Consider the following 16,548-nt stretch of genomic DNA (forward strand, 5'->3'; position numbering starts at 1 on the left):
TTCACAATGCTCTTACTGTCTGCCTACTTTTTCTATGTCTTCTTTCATCTTCCTCACAGCTGGTGCTCACCGCCAGCTTCTGAGTCCATCCTCCCTGCAGCCTGAGGGCTGAGCCTCCTCTCTCCCTGGTTCCCTCATTTCCAGCAAGTGTAGGGTCTGGTAGGCCTGCCGTTTAACTCTCCACTTGCCAGAAGTCCCTGCTCTGCTGTGTGTGCATGCTAAGTGGCTTCAGTCGGGTCTGACTCTGCAACTCCATGGACTGTAGCCCACCAGGCTCCCTTGTCCATGAGATTCTCAAGGCAAGAATACTAGAGCAGGTTATCATGCCCTCTTCCTGATCCAGACCAAAGCTGCATCTCTTATGTCTCCTGCATTGAAAGGCAGGTTCTTTATGACTAGTGCCACCTGGAAAGCTACTCCCTGCTCTGCTAAACCCCTGTAATTACTTGCTTCCCTTTTCCCAGGGGAGAAAGTTAGAGGATTAGCCTCCAGGAGCTGCTCAGATCCTGGTGATAAGACAGCAGTGCTGGGAGAGAAGCCCCTGGGAAGGACAGGGACAGGGTGGGGAGCTGGTGGGAGCTCCTGCAGGGGAGAAACACTGGGCTGGGAGCGGGGAGCCCTGGTGCCAGGAGGGGCTCTGCCCTGTGTGACCCAGGACAGGTTCGCCCCCTGGGGAGCCCCCTCCTCTGTGACAGGAGGGGCCTGGGCAGATGCCCCCTAAGGGCCTTCCCAGAGTCTGTCCCCAGAGAGGACTCTCCTGTGTGTACGTCAGGCCCCTGCTCTGTCTCCTCACCCCATGTATCCTAGTCCTGTGTCACGACAGGGACTGACAGCAGTGAGCCTGTTCAGGGTACCTGCAAAGAGGAGACCCCCGACCATTACTATCATTACTTCACGGCCCTGCGTGGAATGAGGGATGCTCTTCTTCATGCATCCCCTGGGGAATCCCGTCTGGCCCTCTGTTTTCTCTGCCTCTGCTCCTGAGAGGGGCATTTAGATCACCCGCTAAAGGACATCATCGTTCACAGTCTATGGAAACTTTATTTGCACACCATGCTCTGAAAGTATAGTAAAGTAGTATAAAGCCTAATGTAAGACTCCAGGCCTGTGAGGGGAGCTGAAGGGACTGGGATGGAGGCCTGACCCCAAGGAGATGCCTAATTCAGTGAATAAGTGATTAAATAAATACAAAGAAATATCTGAAATACACATATATATGAATACTGGCCTGAGCCATTCTCTGCCTCTAGTGAGAGCCAGGAATGGGTATAAGTACAATAGAGGAAGGCAGGCTTGATATGAGGAGAACTTACTCATTTGGAGAGAGAACTTTTTTCCCTGGCAGGCAGAGGCCAACCCAGGTGGATCATGACCCCCTGGGAAAAGCAAATTATTGTTCCCTTCAGGATAAGGCTGTTCTGCATTACTTTCCCTGGTCCTGTTCTGTCTTACCCTGTTCCTAAAAAGGGCAGACGGTATATGGCCCCCGGGGCCTGTGTCTGATGAGGGAGGGTGGGCTCAGGATGGGGTGGCCCTGAGGGGAATGTGCCCACTGGTCTCAGCTCTGCAGGAAAGTGATCGAGGAAGGCCCACTGCAACCTCTCGGGGACTGGCTAGGGAAGTGCTGACTCGATGGCAGGGGCAGCAGAGCTCACTAAATGATCACTTGCTCACTCTCATATTCTAGTCTCTGGCAGTTAGCCAGGGCCTTGTGACCAGTGCTGTCCAGAAAGCAAGAGCCGAGAGCACACTACTTCTGGACAGAAGTGTGATTCTCCTGTTTCCCCTCCCTGCTGTGGGGCTGGGAGCCTGTGAGGACCCTGTGGGCTCCATGGAGGTGGTGGAGCCTCCACTCCCTGTGACGGGATCCCTCCCTCGCTCCCTCATGGGGACTGTGGTGGGGGATATAAACTCCTCTTGTTCTAACACCTTGAGGTATTTTAACTGCTTCCTACACAGCACAGCCTAGCGTATCCTGACTACCATACTGCTTAGCAGCAAGAAGGAGAACAGCATTCATATTTGTGTTAGGTATTTACTGTTGTGTAACCTGTCACCCCAAAAGTTAATGCCTTAAACACCATCAGGTAGGGTGTCACATTTTTTCTAGGCCAGGGCCCAGGAGTAGGTCAGCTGGGCCCTCTGGCTCAGGGTCTCTCAAACTGAAATCAAGGTCTTGATTGAGGCTACATCAGCCCAGGATCATCTGGGAAAGATCTGCTAGCAGGAAGCTCCTGTTGGACTGAGGGCCTCAGCTCCTCCCTGGATGCTGCCCAGAGGCTCCCTCGGTTCCCTGTTACATGGGTCTCCCCAGTAGGGCAACTGACAGCATGGCAGCTGGATTCCTCAGGGCAAGCAAGGGAGAGAGTGAAAGAGAGAGAGTGTGTGAGAGTGTAAGCAAGAGGGAAGTCACAGTCCTGTGTACTCTAAAACCAGAGTGACATCCACCGTGTCTGCTGCGGTCCATTCCTGAGAGCAAGTCACTAGGTGCAGTCCACACTCCAGGGAAAGGGGTTAAACAAATGTGCGAACACAAGGAGGCAGGGATGTAAGGAGACATTTTAGAAGCACCTTCTACAGTTATGCACCTAATTTGTGCCTGAAAATGTGCTGGGTGCTTTGCACTTATGATGTCATTTAACTTATACTGACCTTATGAGGTTGGTAAGGAAATGTCAGGTTAGCAAATTTATGTAATCTATTCAATGTTAAACTTCATTAGAAAGAGGACTTGATTCCAAAAGTTGTTTCAATTAATTGTACTTGGCTGTCTTATTAGAATCAAGGAATTATACCGGGTAGATTTCTTTAAAAAGAGGTTTGTGTGGGTTCTTTCCTTTATTATTAATGAAAAAACATATGTCCAGTTTCCAATCCTTTAGGCATCTGCAGCACTGGGGCTAAGAGTCCTGGTGCACGCGGTTCTGAAATTCAGGATTCTGGAGCCCGTGTTCCCCTGCAGGGGATCCGAGGAGGTTCTGTGTTGTTTCATGTGATCAAGAAGCAAGAAGCTGAACCAGAGGAGGTCGCATGGGCCTTTGGCCCTGAGTCAAACTACAGAGTCCTGCTGCGAGTCCACCGTGGGGCAGACACTCCAACCTGGGTCAACCTCCAGGACAAGTACCAGCAGAGGGTCCATGTGCCCAACAACTTGTCCCTGAAGATTGAGAACCTGACCTGTGAGGACAGTGGACACTACCGGGCTCGAGTCAGCTTCCCTGGAGGAATCGAACTTATCCAGGTTTTCCTCCTCACGGTCTATGGTAAGTGACACCTCCTCACCCCACTCCATGGCTTCCCTCCTCCTTTTGTCCTAGGAGGGTCACATAGACCCCCACTTTGTAAGATTTTATTTAGACCCAACCTTCAGACTCTGTCTTCTCACCCAACAATAAGGTGTGCATGTAAGCCAGAAAAGGAAAGCAGACTTGAGATTCACAAAAGGGAGAAAAAAACTTTAGTATTTTGAGGGAGGAAAACAGGAAGTTATATGGTAACATTAATTGTTCTTTCTAAAACTGAGTTGCTTAATTTCTCTATTTGTTTTCTATTACTACCGTAACAAACTACCAGAAAAACTTATGGCCTTAAAACCTCTCAAATTGATTATCTTACCATTTTGTAGGTCATAAGTCAGACTTGGGTCTCATGGGGCAAAATCAAGGTGTTGGCAGGCCTGTACTCCTACCTGGTGACTCAGGGGAGAATCCATTTCTTGCCTTTCCCACCTTCAAGTGGATCCCTGATTTCCTTGGCTGGTATCCCCCCTTCATTCATCTTCAAATCATCAAATTCATCTCACATTGCATCCATCTGATCTGTTCTTCTGCCTGTCTTTTTCACTTTATTTTTGATGAGCAGTATTTAATTTTTTTTACAGTATGCCTTTTACTGTGATCTGTGACAAATAAACTAGACACAGCATTGCAGTTAACAATGACACAACAACAACAGCTTGATAGCAACAAGCAAATTTTTTATAAAGAAATTAAGAAATCCTTGAACATTTGCAGTTGCCAAAATACACAGATACTAAGCAAGAGGCCACTTGAAAAAAGAAAATTAAGATACCAAATGTTTAGGCCAATAAACAATGGTAACAGGGTCAAACAATTCAAACTATGTAAAAAGTTAATATTTTTTTAAGAAAACACTTTATTGAGATTTGATTGACATACAAAGAGCTGTGCATATTTAATGTATCCAACGTTGTAATAGGATTTCTCAGTGAATTATTTTGCACTTGAATATCTTATAGTTGCACATGAAATAGGTATTGAGATCTATTTGGCTAGAAAAAAGAAATAGCTGAGAAAAGAAATAATAGGTGGCCTTGGGTGAGTCATTTAACATCATGTAACTTGATCTAAAAAGTGACAGTAATTCTTTATTTTTCTTAAGGCATTCGCTGAACCAGGCGATTGCTTAAAATTCCTTCCAGTTCTAAGAGAGATTGAATCTGTGAATTATTTTAGGGGAATGTCTCAAGAAGGTATTTCCTCAAAAATGTTAAGACATTATCAGATATATCAGATGAGCTCATAAATTATAATAAAGTTTATATTAACTATATATTATTATTTTTCAAAAGAACTATAGGTAATTTTCCTGTGTGTGTGTGTGTGTGTGTGTGTGTGTGTGTGTGTGTGTGTGTGTATGGACTTCCTCAGAGGCTCAGCAGTGAAAAATCCGCCTGCAGTGCAGGATCCACAGAAGACATAGGTTGGATCCCTGGGTTGTGAAGATCCCCTGGAGGAGGGCATGGTAACCCACTTCAATATTCTTACCTGGAGAATTCTATGGACAGTGGAGCCTGGCAGACTATGGTCCATAGGGTTATGAAGAGTCAGACACGACTGAAGTGACTGAGCAAGCACATATACTAGTGAAACTGCCACCATAACTTATGCCAAAAAATCAGATTCATCCCTTCCAAAGGTTTCCTCCTGCCTTCTTCATTTGATTGTTGTTGTTGTTGCTTATGTAACAGCACAAAATTTAAGTGTAGTCTACAGTGTTATTAATTATAGGCATTATAATTACTTTACAAATATCATATAGTGTTGCTAACTTTAGGCACTATGCCAGACAGTAGATCTCTAGGATTTATTCATCTTGTGTAACTGAACCTTTGAACCTTTTGACTAATACCTACCCATTTCACCGTCCTCCCAGATCTGTGCAAGAACCCTCCAACTCTCTGCTTCTATAAGATTGAAAATATAAGACTCATATAAGTGGTTTCATGTAGTATTTGTTCTTCTCTCTCTGGCTTATTTTACTTAGTGTAATGTCCTACTGCTTCATCTATGTTTGTCACAAAAGACAAAGCTTTCTTCTTCTTTAAGTTTGAATAATATTCCTCTAGATGAAACTGAAAAAAGAGAGTGAAAAAGCTGGCTTAAAACTCAATATTCAAAAAACTAAGATCATGGCATCTGGTTCCATCACTTCATCACAAATGGAGAGGGAAAAAAGTGGAAACAGTGACAGGCTTTATTTGTTTTGTTTCCAAAATCAATGCACACAGTGACTGCAGCCATGAAATTAAAAGACGCTTGCTCCTAGAAAGAGAAGCTATGACAAACCTAGACAGTGTATTAAAAAGCAGAGACATCACTTTGCCAACAAACGTCCATCTAGTCAAAGCTACGGTTTTTTTTTTTGTTGTTTTTTTTTTTAAAGCTATGGTTTTTATAGTAGTCATGTACAGATGTGAGAGTAGTTGGACCATAAAGAAGGCTGAACATCGAAGAACTGATGCTTTCAAATAGTGGTGGAGAAGTCTTGAAAGTCTTCTGGACAGTGGGGAGATCAAACCAGTCATTCCTAAAGGAAATCAACCCTGAATAGTCATTGGAAGGACCGATGCTGAAGCTGAAGCTCCAATACTTTGGCCACCTGATACAAAGAGCCAGCTGTTTGGAAATGATTCTGATGCTGGGAAAGATTGAGGGCAGGAAGAGAAGGGGGATACAGAGGATGAGATTGTTGGATGGCATCACCAAGTCAATGGACGTGAGTTTGAGCAAACTCCAGAAGACAGTGAAGGACAGGGAAGCCTGGCATGCTGCAATCCCAGGGGTTGCAAAGAGTTGGACATGACTTAGTGATTGACCAACAACAATATTCCTTTGTATGTATATACCACATGTTTATCAACTTATCTGGCAATGGATATTTAGGTTGGTTCCATGTCTTGTATATTGTAAAAATTTTGCAGTGAACATGGAATTGCAGATATATTTTTGAAATCCTGATTTCTGTTCTTTTAGATACATACCCAAAGTATAATTGCTGAATCATAGAGTAGTTATCAGTCATAGACAAAGCTATGGTTTTTCCAGTAGTCATCAGGTATGGATGTGAGAGTAGGACCATAAAGATGGCTTAAACGTTGAAGAATTGATGTTTTTGAACTGTGGTGTTGGAGAAGACTCTTGAGAGTCCCTTGGACTGCAAGGAGATCCAACAGTCAATCCTAAAGGAAATCAGTCCTAAATATTCATTGGAAGGACTGATGCTGAAGCTGAAACTCCAGTACTTTGGCCACCTGATGCGAAGAACTGACTCAGTGGAAAAGACCCTGATGCTGGGAAAGATTGAAGGCAGGAGGAAAAGAGGGTGACCGAGGATGAGACAGTTGGATGGAATCACCGACTCAATGGACGTGAGTTTGAGCAAGCTCTGGGAGTTGACGGACAGGTAAGCCTAGCGTTCTTCAATCCATGGGATCACAAAGAGTTGGACCCGACTGAGTGACTGAACTGATCTGAGGACAAGATGGTTGGATGGCATCACCAACTCAATGGGCATGAGTTTGAGCTAGCTCCGGGAGTTGGTGAAGGACAGGGGCGCCTGGCATGCTGCAGTCCATGGTGTTGTAAAGAGTTGGACACACAACTGAGCAACAGAACAACAGTGAGTAGTTATATTTTTAATTTTTGAGAAACTCTATACTATTTTCCAAAATGACTGCACCAATTTACAATCCCATCAACAGTGTATGAATATCCCTTTTTCTCCAGCCCATCAGCAACACATCTTTTTTTTCTTTTGATAGTAGCCATTACAACTGGTATAAGAGTATACTCACTGTGGTTTTGGACTTCCCCTGTGGCTCAGCAGTAAATAGTCTGCCTGAAGTGCAGGAAACACAGGAGATGCAGATTTGATCCCTGGGTCAGGAATATCCCCTAGAGGAGGAAATGACAAACTGCTCCAGTATTCTTGCACACATTGTGGTTTTGATTTTCACTTTCCTGGTGATTAATAATGTTGAGTGATTTTTCATATACCTGTTGGCCATTTTTATACCTTCCATTGACAAATGTCTATTCAGTTCATTTCCTCATTTTTAACTGGATTATTTAGGTTTTTCCTATTGAGTTGTATGGATCCCTTATAAAATTTGCATACTAACAATTTATCAGATATATAGTTTGCAGCTATTTTCTCCCATTTCTGTAGGTTTCCTTTTCACTCTGTTGATGTTTCCTGTGCTGTGCAAAAACTTTTCAGTTTATCATAATCCCAATTGTCTATTTTTGCTTTATTGTCTATGCTTTTTCATTATTCAAACAATTATTGTCAAGGCCAGGGTCAGGAAGATGTTTCCTTTTGCTTTCTTCTTAGAGTTTTACAGTCTCTGGCATTACTTTTAAGTTATTAATCCATTTTCAGTTTCTTTTTTATATGGTGTAAGTGTCCAATTTCATTCTTTTGCATGTGGATATCTGATTTCCCCAGCACCATTTTTTGAGAAGACTTTCCTTTCCCCATTGTGTATTCCTGGTTTCCTTGTCAAAGATCAGTTGACCATATATGCATGGGCTTATTTCTGGGATTTTTATTCTATTTCATTAGTTTATATGTCTGTTTTTATGTCTGTTTTAAGTAGCATTGTAATATACTTTGAAATAAGGAAATGTGATGCCTCCAGTTTAGTACTTCTTGCTATAAGCTGCTTCTGCTATTTGGGATCTTTTATGGTTCCATATGAATTTCAAGATTTTTTTCTCCTTTTGTAAAAACTCCCTAATTATACTTACACAGTTTCGACAGAATCTATGGATTGCCTTGGCACTGTGACCATTTCAGCAATATTAATTCCTCAAATTAATGAACATGCAATGTCTTTCTGTATATTTGTGTGTATATATCTATCATCAATATTTATAGTTTTTGGTGCACAGATCTTTCAATCCTTAGTTAAGATTATTCCTAGATATTTTATTCATTTTGATTGTAATGTAAGTGGGATTGTTTTCTTGATTTCCTTTTCAGATAGTTCACTGTTAGTGTATAGAAGTGCAAAAGATTTTCATATGTTGATTTTGTGTCCTGAAATTTTGTTGAAATCACTAATTAGTTCTAAAAGAATTTTTCTGTGGAATCTTTAGGTTTCTTTACATACAAGATCATGTCATTTGCAATAAAAATAATTTTACTTCTTCCTTTCCAGTTTGGGTACCTTTATTTCTTTTGCTTGCCTGATTGCTGTTGCTAGAACTTCCAGTCCCAAGCTGAATAGAAACAGCAAACAGACACAGTTGCCTTGTTCCTAATGTTAGAGGAAAAGCTTTCAATCATTCACCATTGAGTTTGATGTTAGTTGTAGGCTTTCATATATGGCCTTTATTGTGTTAAAATAGCTTCCTTCTATTCTTAATTTGAGAGTTTTAAATCGAAAGAGTATTGTTTTCTGTCATATGCTTTTTCCCACATCTGTTGAATTATTGTGTGATTTTTATCCTTCATTGTTTTAACGTGGTATATCACATTATTGATTTGCATATTCTGAAACATCCTTGCATCTTTAGATTAAATCCTAGTTGGTCATGGTGTTTTATCCTTTTAATATTTTGTTGAATTCCATTTGCTAGTACTTTGGTGGAGATTTTGCATTTATGTTCAACAGAGTCATTGGCCTATAATTTTTTGTGTGGTGTGTTAGTTTGACTTAGGATATGCCAACATCTTTAAATGTGTTCCCTATACTACTACTTTTTTGGAAGAGTTTAAGAGGGATTATATTAATTCTTTGGTATGTGATTTGATAAAATTCACCTGTGACTCCATTCAGTCTTGGAATTTTCTTTGTTGGGAAGTTTTTGATTGCTAATTAAAACTCCTTATTTATTATTATTGATCTGTTCGAGTTGTATATTTTCTATTGATTCAAACTGTATAGGCTGTATGTTTCTAAGAATTTATTCTTTTTTTTCAGGATTTTGCAGTTTGATGGTCTATAATTGCTCATAATGGTTTCTTATGATCTCTTTATTTCTGTGTACCAGTAATGTCATTTTCTGATATTAATTGATTCTTCCTTGTTTTTTTCTTGTCTTGCTAAGTCAATTTTGCTTATCTTTCTGACACACTCTTAGGTCCACTGAGATTTTTACTGTCTTTCTAGTCTCTATTTCATTCATTTCTGCTGTAACGCTTATGACTTCCTTGCTTCTGCCAAATTCTGGCTTAGGTTTTTCTTTGTTTTCTCAGTTCCTTGAGATGTAAACTTAAGTAGTTTGAGAACTTTATTTTTTAATGTGTTTATCACTATAACATTTTTTTCTTAGTACTGCTTTTTTATTTATTTTTAAATTGGAGGATAATTGCTTAACAATATTGTGTTGGTTTCTACCTTATAGCAAAGTGAATCAACCATAAGTATAAATATGTTCCCTCCTTAATCCTCCCTCACACTCTACCTAGCCCACCCCTCTAGGTCATCACAGAATACCGGGCTGAGTTTGCTGTTAACTTCCCACTAGCTATCTATTTCACACATAATAATGTATATATTGCAAAGTTACTCTCTTAATTCATCCAACCCTCCTCTTTCTTGACTGTGTCTACAAGTTTTTTCTCTACTCCCAAATCTCTATTCCTGCCCTGGAATTAGGTTCATCAGTGCCATTTTTCTAGATTCCATATATATGTGTTAATACATGATGTTTGTTTTTCTCCTTCTGACTTACTTCACTCTGCATAACACATTCTAGGTTGATCCACCTCACTACAAATGACTCAAATTTGTTCCTTTTCATGGATGAGTAATATTCCATTGTATATGTAACAATTTATCCATTCATCTGCTTATAGACATCTAGGTTGCTTCCATGTCCTGGCTATTATAAATAGTGCTGTAGTGAACACTGGGGTATGTGTCTTTGTGAACTATGGTTTTCTCCACGTATATGCCCAGTAGTGGAATTGCTGGGTCATGTGGTAGCTTTTGAGAAAGGAGTATGACAAGGCTGCCTGCTATCACCCTGTTTGTTTAGCCTATACACTGAGTACATCATGAGAAATGCCAGGCTGGATGAGATACAACTGGGATAAAAATAAGTTGGAGAAATACTGATAACCTCAGTTATGTGGATGATACCACTCTAATGGGAGAGAGTGAGGAGGAACTAAAGAGCCTCTTGATGAGGGTGAAGGAGGAGAGTGAAAGATCCAACTTAAAACTAAACATTAAAAAATTAAGATCATGACATCTGGCCCCATTACTTCGTGGCAAATAGAAAGGGACAATGTGGAAGTAGTGACAGGTTTCCTCTTCCTGGGCTCTAAAATCACTGTGGATAGTTATTGCAGCCATGAAATCGGAAGACAATTGCTTCTTGGCAGGAAAGCTAGGGGAAGGCAATGGCACCCCACTCCAGTACTCTTGCCTGGAAAATCCCAAGGACGGAGGAACCTGGTAGGCTTCAGTCCTTGGGGTGGCTAGGAGTTGGACACGACTGAGCGACTTCACTTTCACTTTTCACTTTTCACTTTCATGCATTAGAGAAGGAAATGGCAACCCACTCCAGTGTTCTTGCCCGGAGAATCCCAGGGACGGCAGAGCCTGGTGGGCTGCCATCTATGGGGTCCCACAGAGTCGGACACGACTGAAGTGACTTAGCAGCAGGAAAGCTATGACAAACCTGGACAGTGTGTTGAAAAGCAGAGACATTACTTTGGCGACAAAGGTCCATATAGTAAAGGCTATGGTCTTCCCAGTGGTCATGTATGGTTGTGAAAGCTGGACCGTAAAGAAGGCAGAATGCAAAATAATTGGTTCCTTCAAACTGTGGTGCTGGAGAAGACTCCTGAAAGTTGCTTGGACAGCAAGGAGATCAAAGCAGTCCATCCTAAAGGATATCAACCCTGAATACTCATTGGAATGACTGATGCTGAAGCTGAAGCTCCAGTATTTTGGTCATCTGATGTGAACAGCCAACTAATTGGAAAAGTCCCTGATCCTGGGAAAGATTGAGGGCAGAAGGAGAAGAGGGCATCAGAGGATGAGATGGCTGGATGGCATCACTGATACAATGGACATGAATTTGGGCAAACTTTGGGAAAAGATGAGGAACAGGGAGGACTGTAATGCTGCTGTCCATGGAGTTGCAAAGAGTTGGACATGACTGAGAGACTGAACTGAACTGAACTGATTCTGATCTGTGTGAGGTGATACTTCATTGTGCTTTGATTTGCATTTCTCTAATAACGAGCAATGCTGAACATCTTTCCATGTGTTTGTTGGTTTAGTACTGCTTTTGCTTTCTTCTGTAGGTTTTATGGGCTTCCTTTGTGGCTCAGCTGGTAAAAAATCCACCTGCAATATGGGAGACCTGAGTTTGATCCCTGGGTCAGATATTTTTTTCATTTTCTTCTACTCAAGATATTTTCTTATTTCCCTTAAGATTTCTTCTTTGACTCAATGGTTGTTCAAAAATGTGCTGGTAATTTCCATGTGTTTGTAAATTTTCCCATTTTTCTTCATTTATTGTTTTCTAATTTCATTCCATTATGATGGAAAAGATATTTGATATAATTTCTTAAATCTTAAGTATTGTTTCATGGCCTAACATGTGATGTATCCTGGAGAAAGTACTGTGTTCACTTGAGAAGAATATGAATTCTGCTGCTTTGGGTATAATATTCTGTTTGTTAGATCCATTTGGTTCTAATAATATAGTTGGTAAAGAATTGCCTGCAATGTAGGAAACCCCAGTTCGATTCCTGAGTCAGGAAGATCCGCTGGAGAAGGGATAGACTACACACTCCAGTATTCTTGGGTTTCCCTTGTGGCTCAGATGGTAAAGAACCTGCCTGCAATGGGGGCGGGGGGCACCTGGGTTGGGAAGATCCCATGGAGAAGGGAAAGGCTACCCACTCCAGAATTCTGGCCTGGAAAATTCCATGGAATGTATAGTCTATGGGGTTGCAAAGCATCAGATGCAACTGAGCGACTTTCATACAAAATACATACATACATACAATATATGTTTTTTAGGTCCATTTGGTCTATGGTATTGTTCAAGTCTGTGGTTTCCTTCTTGATTTCCTGTCTGAATTTTCTATCCATTCTTGAAAGCAGGGTATTCAAGTCCACAATCATTCAATTGCTATCTATTTCTTATGTCACTGTATGCTCTATATATTATAGGTGTTCTGTCTGATGGTGGATTCATAAATATTAATCATTGTTATATCTTCCTATTGAATTGACCTCTATCATCATGTAAGGACCTCCTTTGTCTTCATGACAGCTTTTGATTTAATGTCTATTTTGTTTGCTATCAGTGTAGCCACCCATACTCTCTTCTGGTTCCCATTTGCATGGAATATCTTTTCCCATCCCTCACATTTAGCTTATGTGTGCCCTTAAAACTAAAGTGAGTCTCTTGTAGATATCATATATTGATATTGTATACCATATATATATAAAGTTAAGTCTTGTTTTATTCATTCAGTCACTCTATATCTTTTATTGGGGAGTTTAATCTATATTTAAAGTAAATGTTAATCATAAGAATTTACAATTTCATTTTTGGTTTGGGGGGATATTTTTTTACTGGAGTATAATTGCTTTACAATATTGGGTTGGTATCTGCCATTAAAAAATGTGAATCAGCTATAAGTATACATATATTCCCTCCGTCTTGATCCTTCCTCCCACCCCACCCCCTATCCCAGTGCAGCAGGTCATCACTGACCTACAGCTGAGTTCGCTGTGTTCTACAGCTGCTTCTCACTAGCTAGCTGTCTTACACATTGCAGCGTATGTATGTCAATGCTACTGTCTCAATTCATCCCACGCTCTCCTTCACTGACTGTTTCCATAAGTTCATTCTTTACATTCTTTATCTCTATTCCCGCCCTGCAAATGAGTTCATCAGTACCATTTTTCTAGATCCCATATATATGTGTTAATATAAAATATTTGTTTTTCTCTTTCTGGCTTACTTCACTCTGTATAACAGGCTCTAGGTTCATCCGCCTCACTATAACTAACTCAGGTTCATTTCCTTTTATGGCTGAGTAGTATTCTGTTGTATATATGTACCACAACTTCTTTATCCATTCATCTGTTAATGGACAGCTAGATTGCTTCCATGTCCTGGCTATTGTAAATAGTGCTACTATGAACATTGGGGTGCAAGTGTCTTTTTTAAAGTTTAATTATTTATTAATGTTTCAGTTCAGTTCAGTCTCTCAGTCGTGTCCGACTCTTTGCAACCCAATGAATTGCAGGACGCCAGGCCTCCCTGCCCATCACCAACTCCCAGAGTTTACTCAAACTCATGACCATCGAGTCGGTGATGCCATCCAGCCGTCTCATCCTCTGTCGTCCCCTTCTCCTCCCACCCCCAATCCCTCCCAGCATCAGGGTCTTTTCCAAAAAGTCAACTCTTCGCATGAGGTGGCCAAAGTATTGGAGCTTCAGCTTCAGCCTTCAGACTGAAACATCAGTCCTTCCAATGAACACCCAGGACTGATCTCCTTTAGGATGGACTGGTTGGATCTCCTTGCAGTCCAAGGGACTCTCAAGAGTCTTCTCCAACACCATAGTTCAAAAGCATCAATTTTTCGGCCCTCAGCTTTCTTCACAGTCCAACTCTCACATCCATACATGACCACTGGAAAAACCATAGCCTTGACCAGATGGACCTTTGTTGGCAAAGTAATGTCTCTGCTTTTTAATATGCTATCTAGGTTGGTCATAACTTTCCTTCCAAGGAGTAAGCGTCTTTTAATTTCATGGCTGCAGTCACCATCTGCAGTGACTTTGGATCCCAAAAAAATAAAGTCTGACACTGTTTCCACTGTCTCCCCATCTATTTCCCATGAGGTGATGGGACCAGATGCCATGATCTTAGTTTTCTGAATGTTAAGCTTTAAGCCAACTTTTTCACTCTCCTCTTTCACTTTCATCAAGAGGCTTTTCAGTTCCTCTTCACTCTCTGCCATAAGGGTGGTGTCATCTGCATATCTGAAGTTATTGACATTTCTCCCAGCAATCTTGATTCCAGCCTGTGCTTCATCCAGCCCAGCGTTTCTTATGATGTACTCTGCATATAAGTTAAATAAGCAGGGTGACAATATACAGCCTTGACGTACTCCTTTTCCTATTTGGAACCAGTCTGTTGTTCCATGTCCAGTTCTAACTGTTGCTTCCTGACCTGCATACAGGTTTCTCAAGAGGCAAATCAGATGGTCTGGTAGTCCCATCTCCTTCAGAATTTTCCACAGTTTATTGTGATCCACACAGTTGAAGGCTTTGGCGTAGTCAATAAAGCAGAAATAGATGTTTTCTGGAACTCTCTTGCTTTTTCGATGATCCAGCGGATATTGGCAATTTGATCTCTGGTTCCTCAGCCTTTTCTAAAACCAGCTTGAACATCTGGAAGTTCTCGGTTCACATATTGCTGAAGCCTGGCTTGGAGAATTTTGAGCATTACTTTACTAGCGTGTGAGATGAGTGCAATTGTGTGGTAGTTTGAGCATTCTTTGAGGTTGCCTTTCTTTGGGACTGGAATGAAAACTGACCTTTTCCAGTCCTGTGGCCACTGCTGAGTGTTCCAAATTTGCTGGCATATTGAGTGCAGCACTTTCACAGCATCATCTTTCAGGATTTGAAATAGCTCAACTGGAATTCCATCACCTCCACTAGCTTTGTTCGTAGTGATGCTTTCTAAGGCCCAGTTGACTTCACATTCCAGGATGTCTGGCTCTATGTGAGTGATCACACCATTGTGATTATCTGGGTTTAGGGTAGCTTTACTCATAATCACTCCAAACTAGCAACAACCAAGATGTTTTGCTAAAAGACAATTATCAAAAACAAATGAAATTTTTAAAAGCTATGTTATATCTATACAATGGAATTCTAGTTGGCAATTAAAGTAACATACTTGATGCATGCAACAGATGGATGAATCATAAATGTGTTTTTTTTCCATAAATGTACTTTTACAAGTGAAAAAAGCCACATCCAAAAGACATGGGTCTTTTTGAATTATGGTTTTCTTGGGTGTGTGCCCAGTAGTGGAATTGCTGGGTCATATGATAGTTGTATTTATAGTTTTTAGAGAATCTCCATACTGTTCTCCATAGTGGTTGCATCAATTTACATTCCCACCAACCATGCAAGTTCTCCACACCCTCTCCAGAATTTATTTTCTGTAGATTTTTTATGATGGTCCTTCTGACCTGTGTGAGGTGATACCTCATGACAGTTTTGAGTTGCATTTCTCTAGTAATGAGCAAAGTTCAGCATCTTTTCATGTGTTTCTTGGTCATGCGTATGTCTTCTTTGCAGAAACATGTATTTAGGTCTTCTGCCGTTTTTTGATTGATTTTTTTTCAGCTGCATGAGCTGCTTGTATATTTTGAAGATTAGTCTTTTCTTGCTTCATTTGCAAATATTTTCTCCCATTCTGAGGGCTTTTTTCATCTTGATTGTGGTTTCCTTTGCTGTGCAAAAGCTTTTAAGTTTAATTAGGTCCCATTTATTTATAATTGTCATTTTGTTTAATTGTTTTCTATTTTGTAGTTATTTTGTCCCATTCTTCCTCCCTTACTGTCTTCCCTTGCAATTTGATGATTTTTCTATATTAATGTGCTTTGATTTCTTTCTCTTATTCTTGCATGTATCTTTTTTAGGTATACTTTTTGTGGTTACCATGCAGCTTAGATAAAACATATTTATAATAGCCTATTTTGAACAACTAATTTAATTTCAATCACATACAAAAACTCTGCACTTTTACTTCTACCCACACACAGACATATTTTATGTTATTATGTCACAATTTAAATTTTTTTATATCTTGTACTCATTAACATATGTTTCTATTGTAGTTATTCTGAATACTTTTGTCTTTAACTGTTATATCAAAGTTAAAAAGTGACATGCACCATAATTACATATTATTGCAACATTGCATATTATATTTAACTATATTGTCAGTGATACTTATACTTTTATATTATTTTATATGCTTTTAGCATTTTTTTATTTCAACATTAAGAGCTCCCTTTGGCATATCTTATAAGTGAGGTTTAAATGATGAAAAACTGTCTCAATTTTTGCTTGTCTTGTAGAGTCGTTATCTCTTCTTCTTTTTTAAAGGACTTTCTTACAAGGTGTAATAATCTTGGTTGCCAGTGGGGTTTTTTCAGTACTTTGAATACATCATTCCATTCTTCCTTGGTCTATAAGGTTTCTGCTGAGAAATCTGGTGATTTTTTTTTTTTTTTTTTTGA

The 16,548-nt window shown here is 40.3% G+C and overlaps 1 protein-coding gene across 8 annotated transcripts in view; it reads left to right on the plus strand.

Moving 5' to 3' along the window:
- The window catches only part of LOC122677995 (SLAM family member 5-like), a 29,824-nt gene that overhangs the window by 3,912 nt on the left and 9,364 nt on the right, over positions 1 to 16,548 (plus strand). For 5 of the 8 annotated variants that reach the window (XM_043878367.1, XM_043878361.1, XM_043878366.1 and 2 more), the window contains exon 4: positions 2,963 to 3,263. In XM_043878367.1, coding sequence (XP_043734302.1) covers positions 2,963 to 3,263 — 301 coding nt within the window. Of the gene's footprint in view, positions 1 to 2,867; positions 3,264 to 16,548 lie in introns of all 8 variants that reach the window. The other 3 variants (XM_043878362.1, XM_043878368.1, XM_043878364.1) reach the window with 2 other exon arrangements.

The sequence above is a fragment of the Cervus elaphus genome, chromosome 20 (assembly GCF_910594005.1).
Source record: "Cervus elaphus chromosome 20, mCerEla1.1, whole genome shotgun sequence".
In the NCBI taxonomy this organism is placed as follows: domain Eukaryota; kingdom Metazoa; phylum Chordata; class Mammalia; order Artiodactyla; family Cervidae; genus Cervus; species Cervus elaphus.